The sequence below is a fragment of the Bombus terrestris genome, chromosome 8, assembly GCF_910591885.1.
Source record: "Bombus terrestris chromosome 8, iyBomTerr1.2, whole genome shotgun sequence".
Taxonomy (NCBI): Eukaryota; Metazoa; Arthropoda; class Insecta; order Hymenoptera; family Apidae; genus Bombus; species Bombus terrestris.
Window position 1 is genome coordinate 3,030,089 of NC_063276.1, and position 22,603 is coordinate 3,052,691.

Here is a 22,603-nt window from a genome sequence, read left to right on the forward strand (position 1 = left end):
TTCCCTTTCTCGTTGCACTGCCTATCTTCCGTTTCCCGCGGTAGCCATGTTCCCGCGCATCACGGCTGAAGAAGAACCGGATGTCAGTTCCCCAGAAACTCTCTTCTCCCCCTTTCTGTCTCTCCCTGTCTCTATCGCTCTTCCTCTTTCTCTCCGCAATATCGGAAAAAGCGTCCCAGCTCGTTTTCCTTTTAACCGTCATTTTTTCCCCCTGGTTAAAGCTAGGGCTGTCTTTGAGCCTTGCGTTCTCGCGTCAGGTCACGATTGACGTAAATCTGAACGCAACTCCGATGATTCCTTCCGCCTACTCTCACGTGCGATGTACACGTGTCATTGTGGTCAAAAGTCGATCGTCCTGCAGGTATACACACATACAGATGCACGTGCGTGTATCACGTACAAAATGCTAGCTGTTAGGAGGAAGAAAATTTCGACGACAGCAGACGGCTACGACGTTGACGCAAGTCCCTCGTCGTTATTGTGGTTGTTTCTCATGCAAAATACGGGAAATACATCGTCTGACTCGTTCTATTTTGCGCCCCATCCCTCTCTCTTCCTTTGTTCCACTTCCTAAGCCCTTTTATCACGTGCTAATGACACGTGCTTCTGAATAGTCGTTTTTCCATCACATTTCAATGGGTTATGCTACTCGATTTGTCGTCCAGTGGTATTATGCGCAGGTTTCTTAACTTTAATTATTTGCTTTTTTGATTATCTTATTCATAATTTGTCATGGATTCGTTCGATACAATAGTTTCGGGATAGTTTTAGTGGCGATAGTTTGAGGGGTTGTAGGATTAGGTTAGGGTTTATTAGGTTTGTTATTCGGTCGTATTATACGAAGGTTTTACGGAGTATTTCATTCATAAACTGAAGACCATTCGTAGTTTCTGTCGGTAGCTTTGGGGACTTTTGAATGGCGATACTTTGGAGGTGGTGAGATTAGGTCAGGTTTTGCCGTTTAAACTTATTATTGGATATTATTATGCGTATGTCTTTCAACCAGTTTTCCGTGAATTTAAGTGCATATAAGCCAAATTCGAATTGCGTAAAATATTTCGTAGATAGAAGCGGATAACGAAGAAAGCAAAAGAACGTTAGTTCGGCACTCGTCTGATATACATAGTCGTCGAAATAATATACATAGAAGTATTTCAACTTGGATTGAAACGTCGTGTAGCAATATTTAATCACGTTACAATAATAGACGCGATAACGCTTATATATTTTAATTTCGATATCCTGTCGAAGACTTAAATTTTCATCCAGCACGTGTCACTGACGATCACCTCCACTTAACCTGAAAATGCACAATTCATTTCATTTCATTTTCGATATCGTGCAATAACGATATCCTGTCAGTTTCTCACCAAATTAGCATCCACCATAATATCGCCAGATTACGATCTGTCGTTTCTTGGAAGATGCTGAATAATCGTGTGGTATCTAGGATCGTGATTGGTGGCTGTGTGTACAGTCACAAAAAGCAAGTGTTTACGCGGGAACTGGTCCGCTCTCCCTTCCACTTTGCTGAGACGCGCGCCGCCTCCCCCCACCCCACGCTCCTCTAACCTATACTCGTTCCCCTCCCTCATCCCTGAACGCGGACCCGATCACCACGTGTTAGCAGCACGTGCTGCTTCGTCCATTTTCCGCGGTTTATAACGTGCACGAATATCCGATCGATTTTGTCATTATTCTCCGTCGATAAATAAAACAGCTTTGTTACGACTCGGCCGTTAATGAAGCGTCGACGGGCGTGCCAGTGAAATTTCTGTAATTGGCGTGCTACCTTTCATGATACGTATGTACCACATATATATACGATTGTGTACGTCGTTATGGTGATTCTCTGGCTGGAAAGAGCGGAGAGAGGAAGAGTTTGGCGAAGTATATGTACACATATGTACGTAAATAAGAGAGAGGTTAAGTTTGGTTTGGAGCAGATTGCGGATTTTTGAAGATGCAAAAATGCGTACAATGCATATATTATTATGCAAGGGTATATAAAATATCCAAAGTGTAGTATTTATTGTAATATTTAGTAGATAACACAATTCTTAATCTAAGTACTTAGTATTTATATATAGATAAACATATGAATTTGTATAAATATTCGCTGTCTAGATCGGAGAAATAGTTTCAGAGCAGCATTTATGTATGTAGAGTTGGCGTTGAGGGTGTTTCGATTACAGTTATATTTGGAAAATTGGGGAGATATCATTGTTAGTATGTTGGGCTTGATATTTGTCATATTAAATGCTTAGTGACGTTTTAAGAAATGTTCTTTGCCCATATTGGATTCTATGAATTATATCGCTATATATTATGCATTATATTTTGTATAGCAAGTCGTGGATACTTTATGGTTTACGAAATTTCTTTTTTAAATATTCAGTAAGCATTATATCTTGCTGACACATCCATAAATCACGAATTCCACCTTGTGATTTTCTATCGTTTATGAATTCCAATCTTCTTCTTCCAAACTTCCTCGACACCAATCCTACTAACATTTATACCAGTCCTATCTATCAACATTTATTCTTTGCTGTATAGCAGAAAAATCTAGCCTAACCCTCTAACACCTACAATACAAATTTCCTAAGTGATAGACAACGTCAATCGTATCGATATTTCTACTACCTTGCTTTATCGCCCAGAAATAGACTCGTAAACTAACATGACTATAATATCTAATTCAGATCAATTAAGCTTAAATAAGCTTTAAATTATGTACATTCCTTATATTTTTACGTGCACAAGACATTTATTTAATTTATCAATAGCATTTCCTTTTTGATTTATATTTTATATTTTTATACTTTTATATTTTTAAATTATCCTAATAAAATTCTTCGACATTTTGTTCTGTAGATTCACGAAAGATCGAGTACTCGTTTTCCATTTGCTATCTATTTGAAATCTGATTATTTCAACACAAATTCAAGCCATGTAAACTCAAATAGCTTGTATGAACATAATCATACAACTTGAATTTAAGTAAATTGGTTAATCTAAACGATGCTTAAGCTTCTATACGTCTTAATCACCGGGCGGCGAAGGCTGGGTCAGTTCTGACTCATGCAGATATTTCACGTTATTAAGTTACATTTACGTCGTTCAAGCCACATTGATCAATTCCATAAATTGAACAATAGAGAAGGGGGATGATATTACAAACATTATTTTTGCAACTTGTATACTATACTTGTGTTTCTGATCAGTACGTATATAACCATATGCACTTAGAATATTTAATAATAACAATTTTAACGCAACTTTCAACGATCGTACGAATTTGCTGTATGTATATAGCGAGAAGTAAATACGAGTATAGTATACATTGAAGGCATGTTTACTCGAACAACTCTTACACATATGTTGTATAAATTAAAAATTGATCGGAAAGATATAAAGCATGTATCTATACAAATTAATAATAAAAACATAGATAAGAGAATAATTTACGAACATCTTCGTACGTCAATAATTTACGAGCCTCACTTTCGCAAAGTGTATACTCGCTTTCGCCTCTCACTGTATATACAATATTTTTATTATGTTTCTAATTATAATTAACGTTAAAACAACAATGGATTCTCAATATCCACGAAGGAGCACCGGCAAGGTGCCCCACAAAACGAATCCGCTATAATCGTCGGTACACTGTAGTGTATCCGATCTAGGGTACCAGAGGGGGTGTGTCGCCTCTGGGGGTGGTTCGGGGCGAGGGTACGTACGCGTCACGGCGCGGTATCGGAGGGGTCGATTATAAATTTTGCACGCGTGGTACGGTAACGTGCACGCTCCAGAGATTTCTATCGAGGATCCGATCCGATTCACTCGATACACCGTGCAGATAGGACAGCTTGATAGGGTTCGAAAAGAAAGATGACAAGGGGAGGGTGTGGAGCAAAGGGGAGAGAGCAGAACGTAGGCAGGTAGAGGAGGGTTGGGAAAGAGAACTTACAGTCCCTGGCGCAGGTACCATGCGCACCTACGTACACCTACGTTCCCCTAAGATTGCTACCTACGTAGTAGATAGATAGGTAGCTGCTTCTGCGTACCTGGCAAGGTGTATCATATACATATGTATATATTTGTGTATGTATAGCTGTGTATATGTAGGTATGTGTATGAACTGTACAGGTAAAAGAAACGTCGTCATGGAAACGACCATGGCCACTCTCAATCAATACGCGATGGGATGTCGGTTCGGCCGGTGACGTCGGCTGAAAGCCCACGTGGTCCTATCGGCCACGTGCAACGCCTCCGTCCTTCTTTCTTTTCATCCCTGATTACCTATATTTTTTTATCTTTTTTTTTTCTTTTTGGTACTTGTTTACCAGGTAATACCGACAAAGTTCCCGTGATTAAACAATTGTTATCGTCCTCGTATAACACGACTTGAGAAGGGACGATGAAAGTGAGATGCTCCTTAAGGAACTAACATCTAGAGAGATATTTACGAATAAAGAACGTACAAATCCGAAGCTAAAGAAAGTTCACATTTACGCGTTTTCGGTGCCATTTTGATTTTTGTATTTTTGTATCTATAAATTTCTTTTTTAATAATTGCGTCGAAGTTGGTTTTCGTCACGATATCGTTAATCTATTAAGTCTGTAAGATTATTTCGCTACAATATCTATTAAGCCTATAAGATTTTTTCGACTACTTTTCCGCCTATGATAACTTCGTTGAGATGAAATAGAAATGTTCACAATAGAGATTCTTTAACAATTTCCAGTGTAGTGTACATGCTTGGAATGTTTGTTTCGTTAGCGAGCTATTATATTTCGAATGTTTCTTTTGTGCGCGAACTATTATACGTGGAATGTGATTTTCGTGGGTAGACTATATTATACTTGAAATGCTACTTTCGTGGGTGTATAGATTTAACATAGCTGTGTATAAAGGATTTGAGCGTTTTGAATGACTAGGAACCAGTAGCTTGTAACACTGGTGCTAATGTTATCTAAGGTATTCGGGCGACATTAGGTTGTTTGGAATGAGGTTTCGAAGAGACGTGTTCATTAAATGTTATCCTCATCTTTCTTGTAGTATGTTAGCTACTTGTGTTCAATCAAAAATCTTCTATTTAGTGAAACTTGAGCTTTAAGTCAGTTCTAGCCATACTTGAAATTGTATCTTAAATTTCTTTTAAAGACCATGTTTTATCCGTAAATCCAGATTAAACCAAACGAGTATACGAAAATTGGTAACTATATTGCAACATATTCCACAATACAGCTCTCACCCTTTCTTACCTTTCCCAAAATAGTTTTCTCATCTTTCTTCTTTCTTTCCAAAGACTAGTTTCAACTCTAACGATAATTCTGAAACCTCGTTCAAAAATTTCGTTGGAAAGTTGCCACAACGAAATCCAAATTCTTTGTTTTCCCTAAACCCAGTATTATGTCTAAAGACACTAACATATAAAATCGATAAAATATCGTCTTCTGTTGGTCAAAAAATTTATCTACCTCCAACAAACTGTACCAAATCTTTACTCTTAGAAAATTCTCTCTAGAAAACTCCCACAGAGAAAACTAAATCCCCCGTTTCCCCTAAAATCTATCACCCATATACATAATCTCACCTTAATCCTCGTCAAACCTCTCCCATCCCCAGACCCTGTTCCACCTCTCCAAACGCTCTCACAATCGGACCAACAGCCTAACCACGAATCCACCGATCCGAGCGCAAAGCGAAGGCAGAAAAACGAGCAGAAGAGGCTCGAAGCAAATTACAGTGGGAAGGCTCAACTGCCTCTATCCGTGCGGTGTGGTACGCGACGAAAGGAGAGGATTGTAGCGTCGAGGAAGGCGGTAGGAAGGCAAGTAGAAGAGGTAGATGAAGTTTCGCGGAGGCTGGTGTGGCGCGCGTGGTTTGTCTGTTCTCAAGGTGTCCGAAGTGGAGAGTGTAGCGAAGGAGGAAGAGAGACGGAATGAGAAGAGCCGTGGACTTTGGTGGGGGCGAGAGCGACGCGGGGAGGGCCGTTGCGACGCCGGGCGTCCAGTGATCGCGCCTTAAAAGGTTCGACGCCGCACGCGCCCAACATCTGCCAGCTCGTTTCTCCTCTCTTCTCTTCCTCTGCTAGTTCGAGCAATACACGCGCGCCGCTGTCCCCCTCTCTACACACGTTTCGCATGTATGTGTTGCGTGCCGGTTACTGTGTGCGTTTGACGCGTGCACACGCGTAGAAAGGGAGAGGAAGAGAGAATCCATGGTAAGTTCGAGGAAAGAACCAGGGGAGAGTTCCACGGGGACATCTTGCTTCAGGAGCGTCTTCCTCCTTCTTGTTCTTCTGGTTCTTCTCTTGCTTCTTCTTCTTCTCCTTCTTCTCCACCTTCTCCTTCTTCTGTCTCTTCTTCTATCTCTTTTCCTACTTCTACTTCTTCTTCCTTTCCTTCTTCATCAGATGTGGAAAAATTGGAAGGAAATGAGCCGACTAGAGAAGAAGGCAGTAATTGTTAAAATTTGTAAAAGCTCGCTGTAATCTTGGAAATTCGCCTTTATGAATCTACAAAATTTCTATGACAGATTACAAATGTATTGTTTTATTAACTATTCTGATAATTTAGGTATTAAACAATCGATTTCTGGGAAATTGCCGTATATTCATAACGTACGTTCATAGTTTGCTAGGCTGTAAACTTGTAAAGTTTCTATGAAGAATTACAGATTGGTCATTTCAAGTACTATGATAGTTTTAATGTTAAAAAGCCAATTTATATTAGCATAAACATCCATAGCTTACTAGATAATAAATATACTCCTAATATTTTCTAGCAATATATCTTATTGCATTATCTTTTCACATTAAACCAAGACCCAAAATATTAACAACTGCACAATGGATAAATGCTGTGCAAAAGTTCCTGGTTGGGTATATTCTTTATTTTATCTTTCAAAAGCGATATATTTTTGAAGAATTGCAAATAATACTGTGCAATTATGTAATGGTATTTATTTGTCGTTTTCTTTCATTTACTATATCTTTGTGTATAATGTTGGTTATTACCAATCGAATATTCACCAATCGAATAGAGAAAACTAGATATAAGAATGTAAGTCCTTCAAACTCATAGGGCAAAAGAGTCATCAATAAATAGATAATACTGCCTTTCTCCATAGTTCAATAATATAGTGTGGCTGATCAATTATTGAATATATTTGAATAATAGATTCCATGGATAAATAATTGTATTATTAAATATGGGAAGGATATCAGGACAGAAGAGGAGCCTTGTTTTATATTGTAAAATACATAAGTGGGATCTTTGTTCTTCCTCCAAATTAAAAAAAAAGAAAGGTATTTTGTGTAGGTGTTCGTTTTGAGTTCTCGAATAGAATATTTCAAAGATGTGTAGGTGGTGCGACAGGTTTTCATATGTTCCATATCACTGTTCATATTGGTATGAACATTTGTAGAAGAGTTACGATATGTCGTTTAAGTGGTATGAAGAATATTCATACGAATGTAGGTAGTGATTTTAGAAAAGAAATACCATTTTTATCAGACTTCTTTTCATTCTCTTTGCACCCTTCAATGAAAGAAAAATTAATATTATTCTAAATGAAAAAGTAAAATAAATCTTTAAATTTTATAAGAAGATATAAACCGACATTAAACGGTATATAATTTAACCATCAATTAATTCCAATGATTTCCATGAATCATTTCTACAAAAACTGATATACCATCGTTGAAAAAGGATATGCACTTCTTTACATAAAAAAACCATTGACATCAAACAATAGAAAAAACTTCCTTGTTCTATTCATCAACCTTTACATTCTTTCCAATTTATACCACCTATTAGGAGTTAATTACCTAATTTCCATAATACTATTTATTACATCACATTATACGTAAAAAGTAGTTCTCATAATTATCTCGAATCTTTCGCCGCTAAATTATCCTTTATTCTCTGCAAATTAATTAGTTCTCACCTGCCTGGTAAAATGAAATTCGTATCGAATCGCAAAAAGCTTAAACATTTCTTACTTCTTTGCTGGACTCGACGTTGTATTTTGTTCCATTTTTTTCACTTTTAGCATATTGAAGCTATTCTTTACTTTTAAAATTAGTAAGCGAATAAAGATATACATATATATATTTATATATATAAAATAATGAAGCTGTACATGCAAACATAATTATTATATTATAATTATTCATCTACAAATTCATGGTTTTTGAGATATAATGAAATAAATGAAACTTGAAGAGAAATTGGTTTAATCTATTAAACACCATAATATAAATAATTATTTCCAGATGAAAATGTTGTAGTCAATGTTCCTTTTATATATTATTTTAGATATTTTTGTAGATTTGAATTTTTTATAAATGCATAAACATCCTCAGTCTAGTAATTACACAGAAATTTCTGGTATAATATACCAAAATTTAATAAAAGTAAACACAATACTCTCTTGTTATTCCATTCTGTAAGTAAAACTATCTGCCTGCCTACGTCCTACGTTTTTCATTGTTCGCATGAAAATACGAATTGCATGAACACGTGCAATCTAGTTATTATAAAAACTTCAAAAAATAGAAAAATACGAGATATCAGATAATTATAAAATGTGTGTCTATACGTAACAAAGTTTTATAAAAGTATAAAATTGTAGCCGAAGCCTTTGAAGCTATTTCATAGAATATGAAATATAAGTCAATTAAAATAAAAATGCCGAATACCAGTAAAGTGAAACACAAAGGGCTCAGACAGAAGCTTCTTAAGAAAATTCTTTCGTACGAAACCATTTCCCTGAACGAAGCCTTTAAAAGAAGAAAAATATGAATAAGAGTAAAATGAAGAAGAAATGGAAGAAGAAGAAGAAGAAGAATACTGAGAGAAGAGTCTACGTTTGGAATAAACGTAGTTCATGCGAGATTCTCCTCGCTCTCTTTATATGTGTTTATGTATGTACGTGTATGTTGGTTTTCCTCTCCCTTCCCGCGTACACGCGGCTCGAGTGTGCGTTCACTCAACTCACGAGCCTCCCTCTTCTTGTTTTCCTCTTTTCCCGACCCTCTTCCTTCACGCCACCTCGTTTTCCCTCTCTTTTCGCCGGCCCTCGGCGTTCATTCTGCTTCGCTTCGAGTAGAATCGGCCCGCGTATCGTCTCGCGCGTCGAGTATCGCGTTTCAAGCTCCAGTTTGCGCGCGCCTCAAACAGGGACACACAGAGTTGCAGAAGAATCTCTGCGGATGGCTCTGTACTTTCACGATAGCTTTATAGTTCCTTCGATCTGCCACATTTTTTAACTAGAATCATATCGACTAGCTTAGCTGGCTGGAATTGAGAATGTCAGATTGGATCAGTTATAGAAGCTTTTGGGAGATTTGCTCCCGCTTTAGTCATTTCTTTCTGTTCTTCCTCTTCCGTGATCGTAGCTTTGGTCTTTGGTTTTGGACTTACGTTTAGTCAAAGGATTTTACAATCCTTTAGGTTTTTTGGAGAATATGGAACGGAGAATCTGGCTTTTCTTTTTATATTAGAGTTAGGTTTATAATGTTTAAAAGAATTGAGGGATAAAAACCGGGAAGTTGGGTTTGTTAGATCTATGGCTTTTACAAAAATATGAGTTAAAGATTCTGGGTTACCTTGCTCCAAAATTAGATTTATTATTTAGAATAAAATAGAGTAGAGATTTTTGTTTATTAAAATCAGTTTTATATTGGGATATGGGATAAATGTGTTTTTTTATTAGAATTAGAATACTATATTATACTAATACTATAATAAATCATTCCTTAACAATCTGATCATTTTATTGAAACAATTAAAACAAACATTTCACGCTACAGTTGAATCGTAATTGATTATCTCAATACTCTCAATACTCAATACAAAACAATTTATCCACCTATCTGGATACATTTTCTTCGACATTCTCTGTTGTTTACTCGACCGGTTTCACAGTTCCGTACTTGTTAGCAATCGTTGTATCAATTATTAGACGTACCTCGTTAGATAGATGTGACCTTGCTAGCCGGCATGGCTTCGTTAAACACCAATTGCGTATCTGGCGAAGAAAGTGCGAAAGAGCTAATAAAACTTGTGGCGATAGCTCAAGAAAATCAAATAAACAAAAACATGATATATATTTTACTCCATAAAATTTGACGAATTTTAGGAATTTCGTTACATAACAGTTGATTTTTTTTCGTTATTTTTCACACGTGTGGACATTTTAGTTTCGTTTCTGCGCACACCAGAGAACATACCGAGACTCAGATCGTTCTAATATGTGTCTGGTCGCGTCGCGTTGGCCATGGCGAACCATGGGGTCCTATAACCGACGACGTGTGGCCCTACGTGTAGGCTAGGACTCCTTGCACTGCCCTCCCGCCACGTTATCCGCTACCATTCTCATTAAAATAAGAAATTTTTTCCTGATTATTTGTATCAGGATTGTCTGATTTTCATTTCAATTCAATCTTTTGTTTGCTTTTCTTTTTTCTTCTCGACAGACTCGCATGACAGTCTTGATAAATGGTTAAATGATTAAAAGTGGTAGTATCTCGGGGGATTAGATTCTCTCATAGAACATTATGTCTTTCAGAAGAGAGGAAACATTTTAAACTTGTTTACTGTCACTGAGATTTTAAGAATTGTACCTTCTAGGGCTGAGGATTGGCAAGTTAAGGGATTGGATAATAAAGCAAACGGGTTTCTAAAACAAGTAATTGGTACGAACATAATAGAAATTATAATAGAATCAATGGCTGAAGTTTCTTGTGATGCCTGAGTAAATCTTGATCCAATTTTCTAGGTTGGGTTTCAATTTAATAGGCGAAGATGTTATAAAAGAAATGTTTGGTGAATGAAATTGAAACTATTAATTCCTGCGTAAAGAAATTGAATTTTGGTCGTGCTGTTGATGGAATAGAGAATCTTAAACGGAGTCAGATCAAATTTCTATTAGGATGTTCATAGGTTATCGAAAGGCTGATTTTATGGGGAAATGTCTCTGTAGGAGAGAGGAACACGTGTCCTACAGTCGGTTGAGGCCACGTGTGAGGTGCAGGATGTTTGTATCAGCTCGCTCAGTTCGGTTTACTCGCATGCGAGATATTGATCGATCGTTTGGTCGATATAACAGCAATTAGACCAACCTCCATTATATATTTCGATTTTAATGGAAGTCATTTCGGTTATCCACATTAAAATTGATGTCGGTTCATTGATTATAAAATAGCATTGATTCACTTACCGGCTCAATTATCGATTTCGATATCGATATTAATATCCATTCTAAAGTTGCTTCCAATTATATTATCAATTATAGTATAATACTAGTTTAATTATTTACATAGATTTAATTATTGAATTTAGTATCGCTTTCGAAATCGGCCATAATTCCAATGTTCATGTATATATCGATTCTATCATTTACTCTAATTTCAACTAGCTTCAATAATCTCCTCATTATCGATTACTATTATCCACGGAAATTTCGTTATCGATCCTCGCAAAGAGGTTACTCTCGAGATGCGCTACAATAGCCACAAATTTCCAAACCTCAACCAAAGCAATATAGTTCTAAAACGCCCAAGAGATTAAGCTTTAACAATCTCGAAGCTCCTCAGATTGCAACCGATCTGCCCCTGAACCCAACCGTATCACTAACTCGCGTACACGTTCCACCAAAAATTCCTCTTCGTTATATCTTGTATACCAAACGTCATATAAATAATTGCCTGCTTTTATTCGCTTCTCTGCTTGGCTAATCGCAGCTCCAACGTCTTCGAACCTATCTACGTGTTTTTGTCCACCTGTACTTGCGAATCTTCATACACGATACAAGAGGAATATAGATGGAATAAAAGGTTTACCTGTGAAGCTCCATTTTGAAGAAAACAGTTTAATTAAGTGTTGGCTTAGTACAAAGCCTGTAATAAACTTCCTAATTTATTTGCCTCGCAGACAAAGCGTCGCACGAGACAATTTGATTCCATATTTTTGTCTTATTTTCGCACGTAGAAAAGCCTGCTGCTGATTATATTTACTCAAACCCAGTCGATAATTAGCCAAGTTCAAGTACGCTTGACAAGTTTTCAAACTCGATTTTTCTCGAAAACGAACGAGAGAGAGAGAGAGGGAGAGGGAGAGAGAGAGAGGGTGAGAATGGGAGGGAACGAGTGAAGGGGGTAAAGGGAACGTGAACGGAAAACGTGGCGTGGCGGGGAGGGGGAGGAAGGCACACGTCACTTAGTTGAAGCACGTGCTCTGGTTTCTGGCGGCTGCTCCTGCTCAGCCTCGGTCTTAGACTCAGCCCTGGCGGCTGCGTTTAATTTTAGCCACGGAGCTTTAACATCGTCGTGTCATAGGACAAAGAATATGGCGCGTTGCACTCGCGCCAACATCTCTCGTGGCTCGTGGGTTCGTTCTAGCCCGCGAACGATTCCTAGTCGACGATCCTCCCCTCGATTTGTACTACTGGGTGGCTTAAAAGTCTTCGTTTCCAGTTGAAACTGGAAATTCTAGGGGTTATGATCGATATGCGTTGATGCGCGCAACAAAGAAAATCGTTATTCTATTGTTAATGGGGGTAAAATTGCAAGAAAGCTTCTTTTTCCATTCTTTTGCTTATATTTGTAATCCGCTTGTTACCTAAGCTTGTAACGAACGAAAACCTAAAGCAATAATAATACTAATAATAATAATCAGAAAGAGAAGAATAAGAATAAATGATAAAGTCTTTTTCTTCTTTTAGATTTTTATTCTTTCTTTTCTTTTCTGGATCGGTCAAGTTGGTATTATTTGTTTGTTTTCTAATTAATTAGTTTTCGTATTAATTTCGCGGTGGATCGAAGGGAAGAAAGAAACTGCGCTGACTATAGGTATACGACAGGCTTGCAATGACGCAAGTAACGCTGATCGATGAAGCGTGTACCGTGTGTACGCGTATAACTGGCCGTTTTATGAGCGATACGTAATATGCGACACGCGGCACCACGGCTCTTTCCATCTGTTGCTAACGCGCAGTTGCGGCCTCGCTCACGGGGATGATTCCCGAGGATGACTTTTTTAAACGTTTCCAAGACTTATTCCGACCTTTATGTATGAACAAATTTGCATAATTATTACACTTAGTATCGATTGTTAGATTTGTATTGGTGCTAGTCATTAGTAGCTAAGTAATGATCATACGTGGCAATATTTCAAAAGCCACATATTGATTAACTCCATAAATCGAAAAGCAGAAAAGAAAAATGACAACGTTGAAAACATTATTTTTAAAACCTTGAAATTTCTTATTATTTACGTTATTTTTTTGTAATAAATGAAAGCACGCAAGTAAGCAATTTGTTTTTGGAAAATTCAATATTAATCGTATATTTATGTAATGAAATTGTGAAATTGATAACAAGTAGAGTTGATCAGTTTGGCTTCCAAAGATAACATTTTGATAAAGTTTAAGTTTCGAAGATTCATTGTGAACTTTGCGTGCCGAAAGATCTCTATAGCTTTTACGTCTTGTGCTGATTATTACTGATGTCAGCTATATTTGATAAAGTTCGGGTAATTTAAATTAGATAATCACGGTTCATATAAAATAATCTTTAACTAGCATTTCGAACTACTAATCGCAATACTTTGAACTTCGACGTAAATCACTTTCTTTAAGTAAGAAGAAAGATTAGAAAAAATATTTCATATAGTTCGACTTTTAACTTTTAGTATTTGCCGGTAGAAAGTTTTCATAAACGGTTATTGTAAGATAGGGTTGAGGTTATGTGGAGCGCGTGGGATCTTAAACGTAAGTTTTTCGTTGTGCGAGAAAATTGTTAGGGTTAAGAAAATGTCAAGGGTTAAAGTGTAACAGTACAATGAGAAATATAGGGAAAAATTATGTTTAAATTCTTTATACTGACTGGTAAAATCGAGAGGCGACCTCATATATGAGATATTAAATATTCTGAATCGTAAAATCATAATTATACCTTTAATTAAACATAACCTCTTCAGGACATCAATTATACGTAACGTCTTTGAAAAAAGGTAACTATATGAATTTTTAATGTTCCATTTTAATTATCTAAATTAGAATCTAGATAAATTTCGCTCATAAGTATGAAAAGTAGAAAATGATTTCGAATTGGAACAGATAACGTAACGATAGTAAATTATAACAAATGGGAATTTGCAACCTCTTAAACTTACATTCGATCGAATTTGAAATTTAGATAAATTCTCTCGAAAAGAATGTAAAAATTGAAGGAAGAAACAAGTTGTAATTAGTAATTTGGTAATGTAATAAGCAAAGTCCGTATCTTCGTTTGAAATTCGTCCAAATTCCACTATGTTACAATGTTTAGCTTCAAGCAGAGTAATCCAGGCACGAATGAACGCGTGTGTGGAAGCACAGAAGCCCTTCACTGAAGCATCGTCGTTCGTGCTAAGCTGTAGCGTGGATTATACACGTGCGCACACGTTCTCTTGGGGATGCAGGCCCTCCTGGATCGTTTAGAACGTGGGCCTAGAAACGAATCTACAATTATTTGTCGTAAAGTAGAACGTAATGGTTCAGTTAGAAAATTCGTTTCCTGTTTTCCTCGTGAATCTTCTCTTACGTAATCCTGAAACGTATCTTGAAATTTGATATGTTTGTTTCTTACACGTCAATGAAGTTCTAGACACGTAGTTTTCCTTTATTATACTTGCTGCAAAATACACAGAATTACTTTAAAGTGATTCAGAACGAATATTTAAGTTTTTTATATAACAATTTTTATATAAGCCACTTTAATATGAGATAATTAGTAAATAGGAAAAATAGACGAAAGAGAATATAGAATTTGATGAAGTGAATCTTAATCCTTTCCTATATTATTAACTATATTTTGCATAAAAATTACTAGAAAATATTAATTAATATGACGATAATAATTTATTAATTCTAGAAATATTTAAAGGTACTATGGAAGGTTTAAAAATCGTAAAGAAAGTAATTTAAAAAGATCGAAATATATTTTGTCTTATTCTTGTTAGATACATACGTGTAATTTAAAAGTTCTAGGAATTTAGTAATTCAGGAAAAGTTTGCTTTGAGTTTTGCGGTCGCTTGTAGCGACACCACCTTAAGGTGAATAGATCTAATTGGAGAGGGAAGTGTAACTTTGGTAGTCGCATGTTGGCACTCCCGTGAATCACATTGTGTATATTGAATTTGCTATTATCTCAATATGTTTTGCGATCTTTATTATGTATTCTATCATATGTTTTATTCTTTTTATTGTGGAAACCTTGTTAACATAAAGACAATCGCAGTCGCATTTGGAAAAAATTAATAGCAAAAGAGGTTCATCGTACGAATAATACTGTGGGTGAAGGTTAGGATCATTTATTGTAATATGGCTACGTACAATTTAAAATTTAGTAACACATTATCGATATAATTTTCTTTAATTATCTATATATATATATTATATTATATTTATGAAAGTTCTAATTTGCAAATTCTATGACTTCTAATGAAATAAATTCTTTTAGTACATTATACTTTCTTGTAAAAACTTTAGAGGAAGCATGTTTCTGTAATAAATAATTAACGAAAAGAGAACATAGCTCGACAAAATTCGGTTACAGGAGGACTAATTAACATTCGCTGCTATTGACGCATTCTGTGCGTCAATTCCATTGTCCAAGTAATAACGCTAACCAACGCTGACGCAATTTTTACAGTATAGGTTATGTTCATTTGTGAAAGACAAACAAAACAGTATTGAAGAGGAAACATTATTACTTAAAATGAAGACGTCTTTTACGGACAAAGATGCAATTTCATTTTTAATTCAAATATTCATTTAATAATTGGACAAATCTATTATAATTAGAGTGGCGATTTAATTATCAGAGTGGCAGAAATTTCATATTATAATAGCTGATAATCTTTGCGTATTTTATATACTTTTGTTTGTATTATGCGAATTCCAATTATAATGTAATGCTTCGAAGATGTGATCCTAGCATTCAGTCACGAAGATACATGTAACGCTTGGCGTGGCCGCGAAGAAGGGTCGCGAGGAGTTCACGTAAGAGCGAAGGGATTGCAAGAAGGTTGAGGAGGGGGCGGAAGAAACGTTAAGACACAGGGGAGAAAGAAGGGAGAAAGCGCAAGTGCAGGCGGGAGGCTGCAGCCGGCTGTGCCGTCAGCTGCCGACAGATTTATCGAGTGGCACGTGCCGATCCGGAGCAATGTCGTTTTATGCCTTCCTCTTTCCTAGTCGGCGGCTTCGGTGAAGGCAAAAATTATTGTCGCCTTTGTTTCACCCTGGAAACTTCGCTCCTTCGCCAACTGTGTCGACTGTTCCTTCAATTTTTCTGATTTAACAATTTCAAATTCCTTTAAATTAATGTTAACGCTGCCTTCAATTATGAAATTGTAGTTTTTTTATAGTGTTTATCAGGGTTAATTATTTTAATAGGTTTTGAATATATGTAAATTTCATATTTGGAATTAGTGAATCAAGATGATAGCTTTTCTGAAGTTAATGAACTGCAAAATTCTTTATTGTGAATGTCAATTTAATGTTAATTGTTTTAGAACTTCAATTTTCTGTAGATTTAGTGATCTAAAACTTTAAACTCCGAATTTCGGATTTCTAAATATACAAATTAATTTCCTTAGATCTGGCGATGTAAAATTTGTACTTCTGTATTTGGAAACCAAAAACATCAGAATCCCTGGAAAACGAAATTTTCATCTGACGACCTGAAACTTTCATGATCCAAAGCTTTGCAATTTTTCTAAGAAGACAGAAGTTATTGTCAGAAGTTATTGCGATTAACTGTTACAGTAGAATGGAGATATATTCCGATGATTCGATGACCACATAAGTAATATAATAACATATATGATTTTTCCAAGTAAGAAAAGAGAAAATTTCCGGGTATTTTGGCACGACCGTGCTGGTTTTAGTTGCATGATCTCATCAATGAATCAGTTGGTCTTCAAGATTTGGCTCGCTTTTTGAGCTGACACTTCTCTGACGTATATATTCTGCTGTAATAATGGTGGACGTTGAAGAGGAAGTGGAAGGCGGTTTAAAAAAATATTGAGCGATCGGTAGTGGTACGATTGGTAACTGAAAATTGGGCAATTTGTTACACAACCTTCGAAATTATATAATTTTCCTGATACCCTTTCCTATTTTTTAATGTATCGTAAAAAAAACTAATCTTATGTTGCTACATAAAAATCATTATCTTCTGTAAAGAAATTTGATCCCAAATATTATGTACAATAATTCTCTAAAAAATGGAAATTCCCTACCTTTTTTTTCTTTCTGCATAATAATCACTTTATCCATTGGAATATTTCTAGAAAGATATTTTAGCCCAAACACTATACTCGATAATCCCCCTGACGAATGAAAATTTCAAATTTCTCCCCTTCGTATATGCCTGCACAAAAATTATTCTATTCCATTCAAAAATCTCTTAATAGATATTCATATACTCCGAAGTAAATTCCCTATAAACGCCCAAACAGTGTCATCTTCTAAACGACATTCATATAACGTTGATATGACAACCCAAATACTGTATCCAATAATCTGTTAAAAAATAAATGGACAACGGTGTGAACTTTCGAACTCTGCCATCTTTCAAATGGCGATTCATTCCGATCGAAGCAAGACAGAGCGAACGATAACGATTTTCGTGGTGGCAGGCAGTATGGAACCGTATTAAGAGTGGCTTAAATTAATAACGACCGCTATTTTGGAGAAGCTTCCATGCTCCGTTAACCCGATTAAAGGTGAATACGGTGAACGGAGAAGATGGCATAAAGAATTCATTCGAATCTTCCAGCGTGACTGGTGCTTCGCTGATCCAATTGCCCTCGAGTAATTATGGAAACTTGGACGTTACGACAAGCTGCCGCGAATTTCGATCGTCGAGAATTTCACAAACCTATGCTTCGAGCCAAACCGATGGAAGAAAATCGGTTTTTAGTTGGAAGGAACAGGCATGGATAGGAATTACATTACGTCATGTCATTCGTTTGCCATCTTTCTGTTCGATTTATATATTTATAGAACTGGTTTGAATAAAATAAGTCCACGGGATATTCCTATTTTGGTTCATTTTCGAATTTCAATTATTTGGCTGGTTAGGATTATTTTTTCTTTCGTTTTGACAATAATAATGTTTTCGAGGTTTAATTGCGGTGATTGGGTGTGGTTTGGATTGGTTCCGGTTAGTTTGCTATTGTTTGATTTGCAACCTTTTGGTTTTCGTTTGTAATTCTTGGATTCCAATTATTTTATTATCTCAATCGGCCTTTTTTCAATAGGGGTTGAGTTTAGATTAAGTTTGATTTAGGTTTGGGCTAGCTTGGAGTAATGTTTTATTGCGTTTTTCAATTCGAATTATCTCGTGTGAGGAGCGTTGAAAGTTCGATCAATAGAAGTCAATATTTGAACTAATTTCACATGTGTGTCTTTCTATATTGTTATTTCATTATTCATAATTGTAGGTCCGTGGCAGTTCGTGAAAGAATAGATAATAAATACTTTTAATTAAAATTAATTTACTTGTTTGGCGAATTATGTACAATTTCTTGTCTCTCTTCTGTAAACAAGTAACTGCAATAGTATAAAATGATAATTATAAACTGATAATCGAAAGTGATATATAAAGTGATACATGTTATGTACATGTGTAAAGAGTTATATTAGTTGGATTGTTCAGAAAATTGAAGGTTTAGAAACTTGAGTCCTCAAGAGTGTTTCTTTCCGACGGCTCGTGATAAACTATAACTTTAATATTGCCATTGCTGTGATCTCTTTCTTTTTTTTATAAAAGATGAAATAAATATTAACTTGGATACTTTTCTTTGAATTTTACGATTTTCAAAAATCAAGAATATCTTCTTTTCTGTGTTTTAGGACCGCCGTCGTGAATGCAACACCGACCCTGGATCTTGGCTCCTACATGCAATAGAAAGGTAAGTCGTGGCTTATTTTTTGATAATAAGAGAAAAAGTTGAACTTAAATAATATCGAAGAAAAGTTCGTGAAAGTATATGAAAATTTCGCTCGTAAATCGTAATACAATCGGCAATATAAACGAAGCGAGTACGCTAACAGACATAAACAATGATAGTATTTTATATTTAAAAATAATATTCTATGTAAAAATATATAATAAATGGTGAATGAAAGAAATTAGTTTATCTGGTGTCACTGGGTTATCAAAAGAAAAAGAGATACTTCTTCGAAGCAGAAAGTCCCTTGCAGCTTCGATAAAGACTTTGTTGCGCACTACTCACACACGACCTTTCGAAACAATTTTCTAAAAATCTCAGAATTTTTCAAAATTAGTATTCAATGAAACTTTAATGACAAGCTATTTGCAAATTCTTTCAAAAACCAAAATTCATCATTCACGACATTAATCACTGTCAATACACGCCAAGAATATTCCATGAAACCTCTTCAAACCAAAAGTTAAATACCCAAATTATTCCATTATTTAAACTCAACTTGCCAATTCCTGCCTCAATTACAATCATAATAACCCTTCACAAATCACTATCTCGTACCAGGTTTAACTACCCCTACAAATATTTCATAAAAGGAGAATCCATTTTGGCAAAACCACCTTCAACATCTTTCAATATAAGAAACCAATTTGCCAATTTCTCCATCAATTACAGTTACGATAACCCTTTCACAAATCACTGTCTCATACCAATATCACCTACAAGAATCCCGTAATACGAAAGTCCATTCGTTTTTCCTTCTTTTTTTCTTTTATCATTTTTTCTTTTTCTTTTTTTGTTCTAAAATCACCTTCGACATTCTTGAACATCCTCCAACATTCCAAAGCAAGAAAAATTATTCCAATACGACTACAGTTTCTCTCGATGCACCTTCGAAACTTTTCTATTCTTGGTCGTCGTTTTGAACAGAACCACCCTCGACATCCTCCAACATTCCGATACTTGGTTCGATAACGTTTCTTTCATCGAACAACCGAATAACAGAATTATTCAATTCTTCAAACTATTATATGCACCATCTAAATGTCTGAACTCTCGTCTTGGTCGTCTCGATCATCGTCATCATCATCCATGTTCGTGGTCGTAGACTCGTGTCAGGGTAAGGTTAGTTCGTTCGACTCCGGTGCAAGCCGGTTGGACGTCCTAAGGAAAGAGCTGGTTGGTCGCGCACACAAAGACCATCGCAGAAAAGCTATATCGGTGGTATTTTGGTTTTGGCTCGGCTCGACCCGCGCAGTTCTGGGAGTGGAGTTCTAAAAACAGCAGAGGTAAGTCCTGCCTGCTTGTGCCTTGCTTGCTTGCCTTGCCTTTGCCTTGTGGCCGTTGCGTCTTGAGCCTTGCCACATCGGCATATTCGGTCTCTTCATCACTATCTCTTCTCTCTCACGTCGACTATTCTCTATACAAACAACAAACTAGAACAACAACAACAACAACGACTACTGTAAACCAGTATCCAGTGTTTCAGAATCCACCCTGTGCGTTCATAGAAACATTCGTAGGTGTTCCAAATATGTCTGATGGGTCTCTAGACACCATCCTTTCTCCTTCTTCTCGCCGTTCTTTCTTTCATTCTTCGTCTTCGCGATCCTGCGCACTCTTAGAGGTTCGTAGGTGTTCCAAATATGTCTGATTGGTCTCTGTTCCCTTTGTTTGTACTTCGTCATCCAGCTTCTGTGCTTTCGTGGGTACTCGTAGGTGTTTCAAATATTTTTGGCTCTTTTCTACATTATACGCCATTCTTCCTTTGATTTCTTCCGTTCGTTCTTTGTCACGATTCCCTGCCTTCGTAGAGATTCCTATGTAGGTGTTTCAGATATTTTTGGTAGGTTTTCAGGTTATACGTTCTCCATTTGGTTTCCTATCTTTCGTCATTACTTTCGTCATTCTTTCTAAGTATGGAGATTGGTAGATGTCCGATTGCAGCATCCCCTTTGTTTACACTTTAGTTCTTCGTCCTTGAGGTTTTGCGTATACGTACGTACACGTTTTTCAAACGTTTCAGATGGATTTTTCCTCTGCACTCATAGAGATTTCTAGATGTATCGAATATGTGTAACTGATCCCTAAACTGTTCTCTCGGTTCGTTCTTTGTCATCAAACGTCTGTGTATCCATAGATACAGTTTAGATGTTCCAAACGTCTCTGATTATTTTCTAGGTTATCCACTCTTCTTCCCTCGATTCGTTCTTCCATTCTTCAATACGATCTTGTGCAATCATAAAGATTCGTAGGTGTTACGAATGCTTTGTTGCAACTCTAAACTATACGTTACTCTTCCCTTGGTCCACCTCTCCGTTATTCGTCATCAAACTCTTACGTATCCATAGCTATTCTCTTATACATTTTTCCATTCTTTATCACGATTCTCTGCAGCTATAGAGATTCGTAAGCGCTACAAACATTTCCTACAGGTCTCTACATCAAACGTTACTCTTCCTTCGGTCCACTCTGTCTTTCTTCATCATCGGCCAGCTTCCGTAGGTGTTTCAGAATACTCGTAGCAGCCTCTCTAGGTTATCCAATCCTTTTCCATTCTTCCCCATCACGTTTCCATGCGACTGTTGCGATTCCTAAGTGCCCGAGTTATGTCTGACAGTCTTCTAACCTCTCTCCTCCACTTTTCGCCATCAAGCTGCTGCGTATCCATAGCAACTCGTAAGTGTTCCAAAAACGTCTGATAGGTTTCTAGAGTAATATATTTCTGTTCTGTCGAGTTGGTTCCCGTTCTTCGCGGCGGCAAAACTCTTTAGCGACTAGCCGATGCGATCGCTACACCGCTCTTCTTATAACTCGAGCATAGTATGCCGGTTTCATTCCCAGAAGGCACCCGGTGGCGAACCTTCTTTTAGGCACCCTCGCGACCGCCTCACCCGGATTTATTTCTTCACGCCGAAATTATTTTTGGGATCTTTTCACGCGGTTTGTTAATACACCACGCCACACCGGCAACTTCTATTCCTCTCCTCTCTCTGTCTCTTCACGCTTGTCGGACCTACGTTTTCGTTCGGTTCTTTCTCTTCCCGTTGCTGGTCTCGGTTCACCACTAAATGCCCGATCTTTCGCCGTACACGCGGGACCAGTTGCACGCCGAGCAGGATCAAGGAAACGTGTTCTCTTCGTCGTCTGTACACGTCGACCTATTCCCCTTTCTTTTCCAGTGGCGTTCGCCGACGTTGATCTTCCACGTTGCTTCGCCACTTCCTTGGGTCCAGTATACATCTCTGCCAGTGATCGCGCGTGTATCGTACAATCCTCAAGCTGTTTTGCTCTCACGTGCAGGTCTCAGGCAGACGCGTATCATTCGTCAACGACATTTTGCTTACTTTCCCGTATAAGTTGCTCTCAAACGACATCCGTCATCGCGTGTGTGCGTGTATCGTTCAATTCTACATCCGTTTTGCTTCGTCGTACAGACGTTCGCTCCACGATTGCTTCGTGAATTCTATCCAGATCGTGAAATATTTGAATGTTCCGGCGCGATTATGGCAAATGTGATTACGGACAAATTCGTGCAGAGAATCCACGTGGATTAAAGGGTGGAACGATCGGTAGTCCGGAGATCAT

At 37.0% G+C, this 22,603-nt stretch overlaps 2 protein-coding genes across 6 annotated transcripts in view; one reads left to right on the plus strand and one right to left on the minus strand.

Annotated features, from left to right (window-relative positions):
• LOC100649884 (myocyte-specific enhancer factor 2) overlaps positions 1–22,603 on the plus strand; it is an 80,554-nt gene that overhangs the window by 8,060 nt on the left and 49,891 nt on the right. For 4 of the 5 annotated variants that reach the window (XM_003397049.4, XM_012311017.3, XM_012311015.3 and 1 more), the window contains exon 2: positions 18,921–18,979. The gene's annotated coding sequence lies outside the window, so the exon portion shown is untranslated. Of the gene's footprint in view, positions 1–15,196; positions 15,360–18,920; positions 18,980–22,603 lie in introns of those variants that run through there. The other variant, XM_020864086.2, reaches the window with a different exon arrangement.
• On the minus strand, positions 6,283–22,258 carry LOC125385573 (cyclin-dependent kinase 11B-like). The gene is made up of 2 exons (XM_048408215.1): positions 22,036–22,258; positions 6,283–6,455 (listed from the first exon to the last, which is right to left on the minus strand). The coding sequence occupies exons 1-2, from the start codon at positions 22,256–22,258 to the stop codon at positions 6,283–6,285; spliced, it is 396 nt and encodes a 131-aa protein (XP_048264172.1).

Excerpts from the sequence above, each read along its gene's own strand:
- LOC125385573 (XM_048408215.1), bottom strand. The coding sequence starts at position 22,258 with ATGTATACTGGACCCAAGGAAGTGGCGAAGCAACGTGGAAGATCAACG. Across the intron at positions 6,456-22,035 it reads AGAAAGAACCGAACGAAAAC|TCGGCTCATTTCCTTCCAAT; the intron begins GTAGGTCCGACA and ends CTTCTTCTCTAG.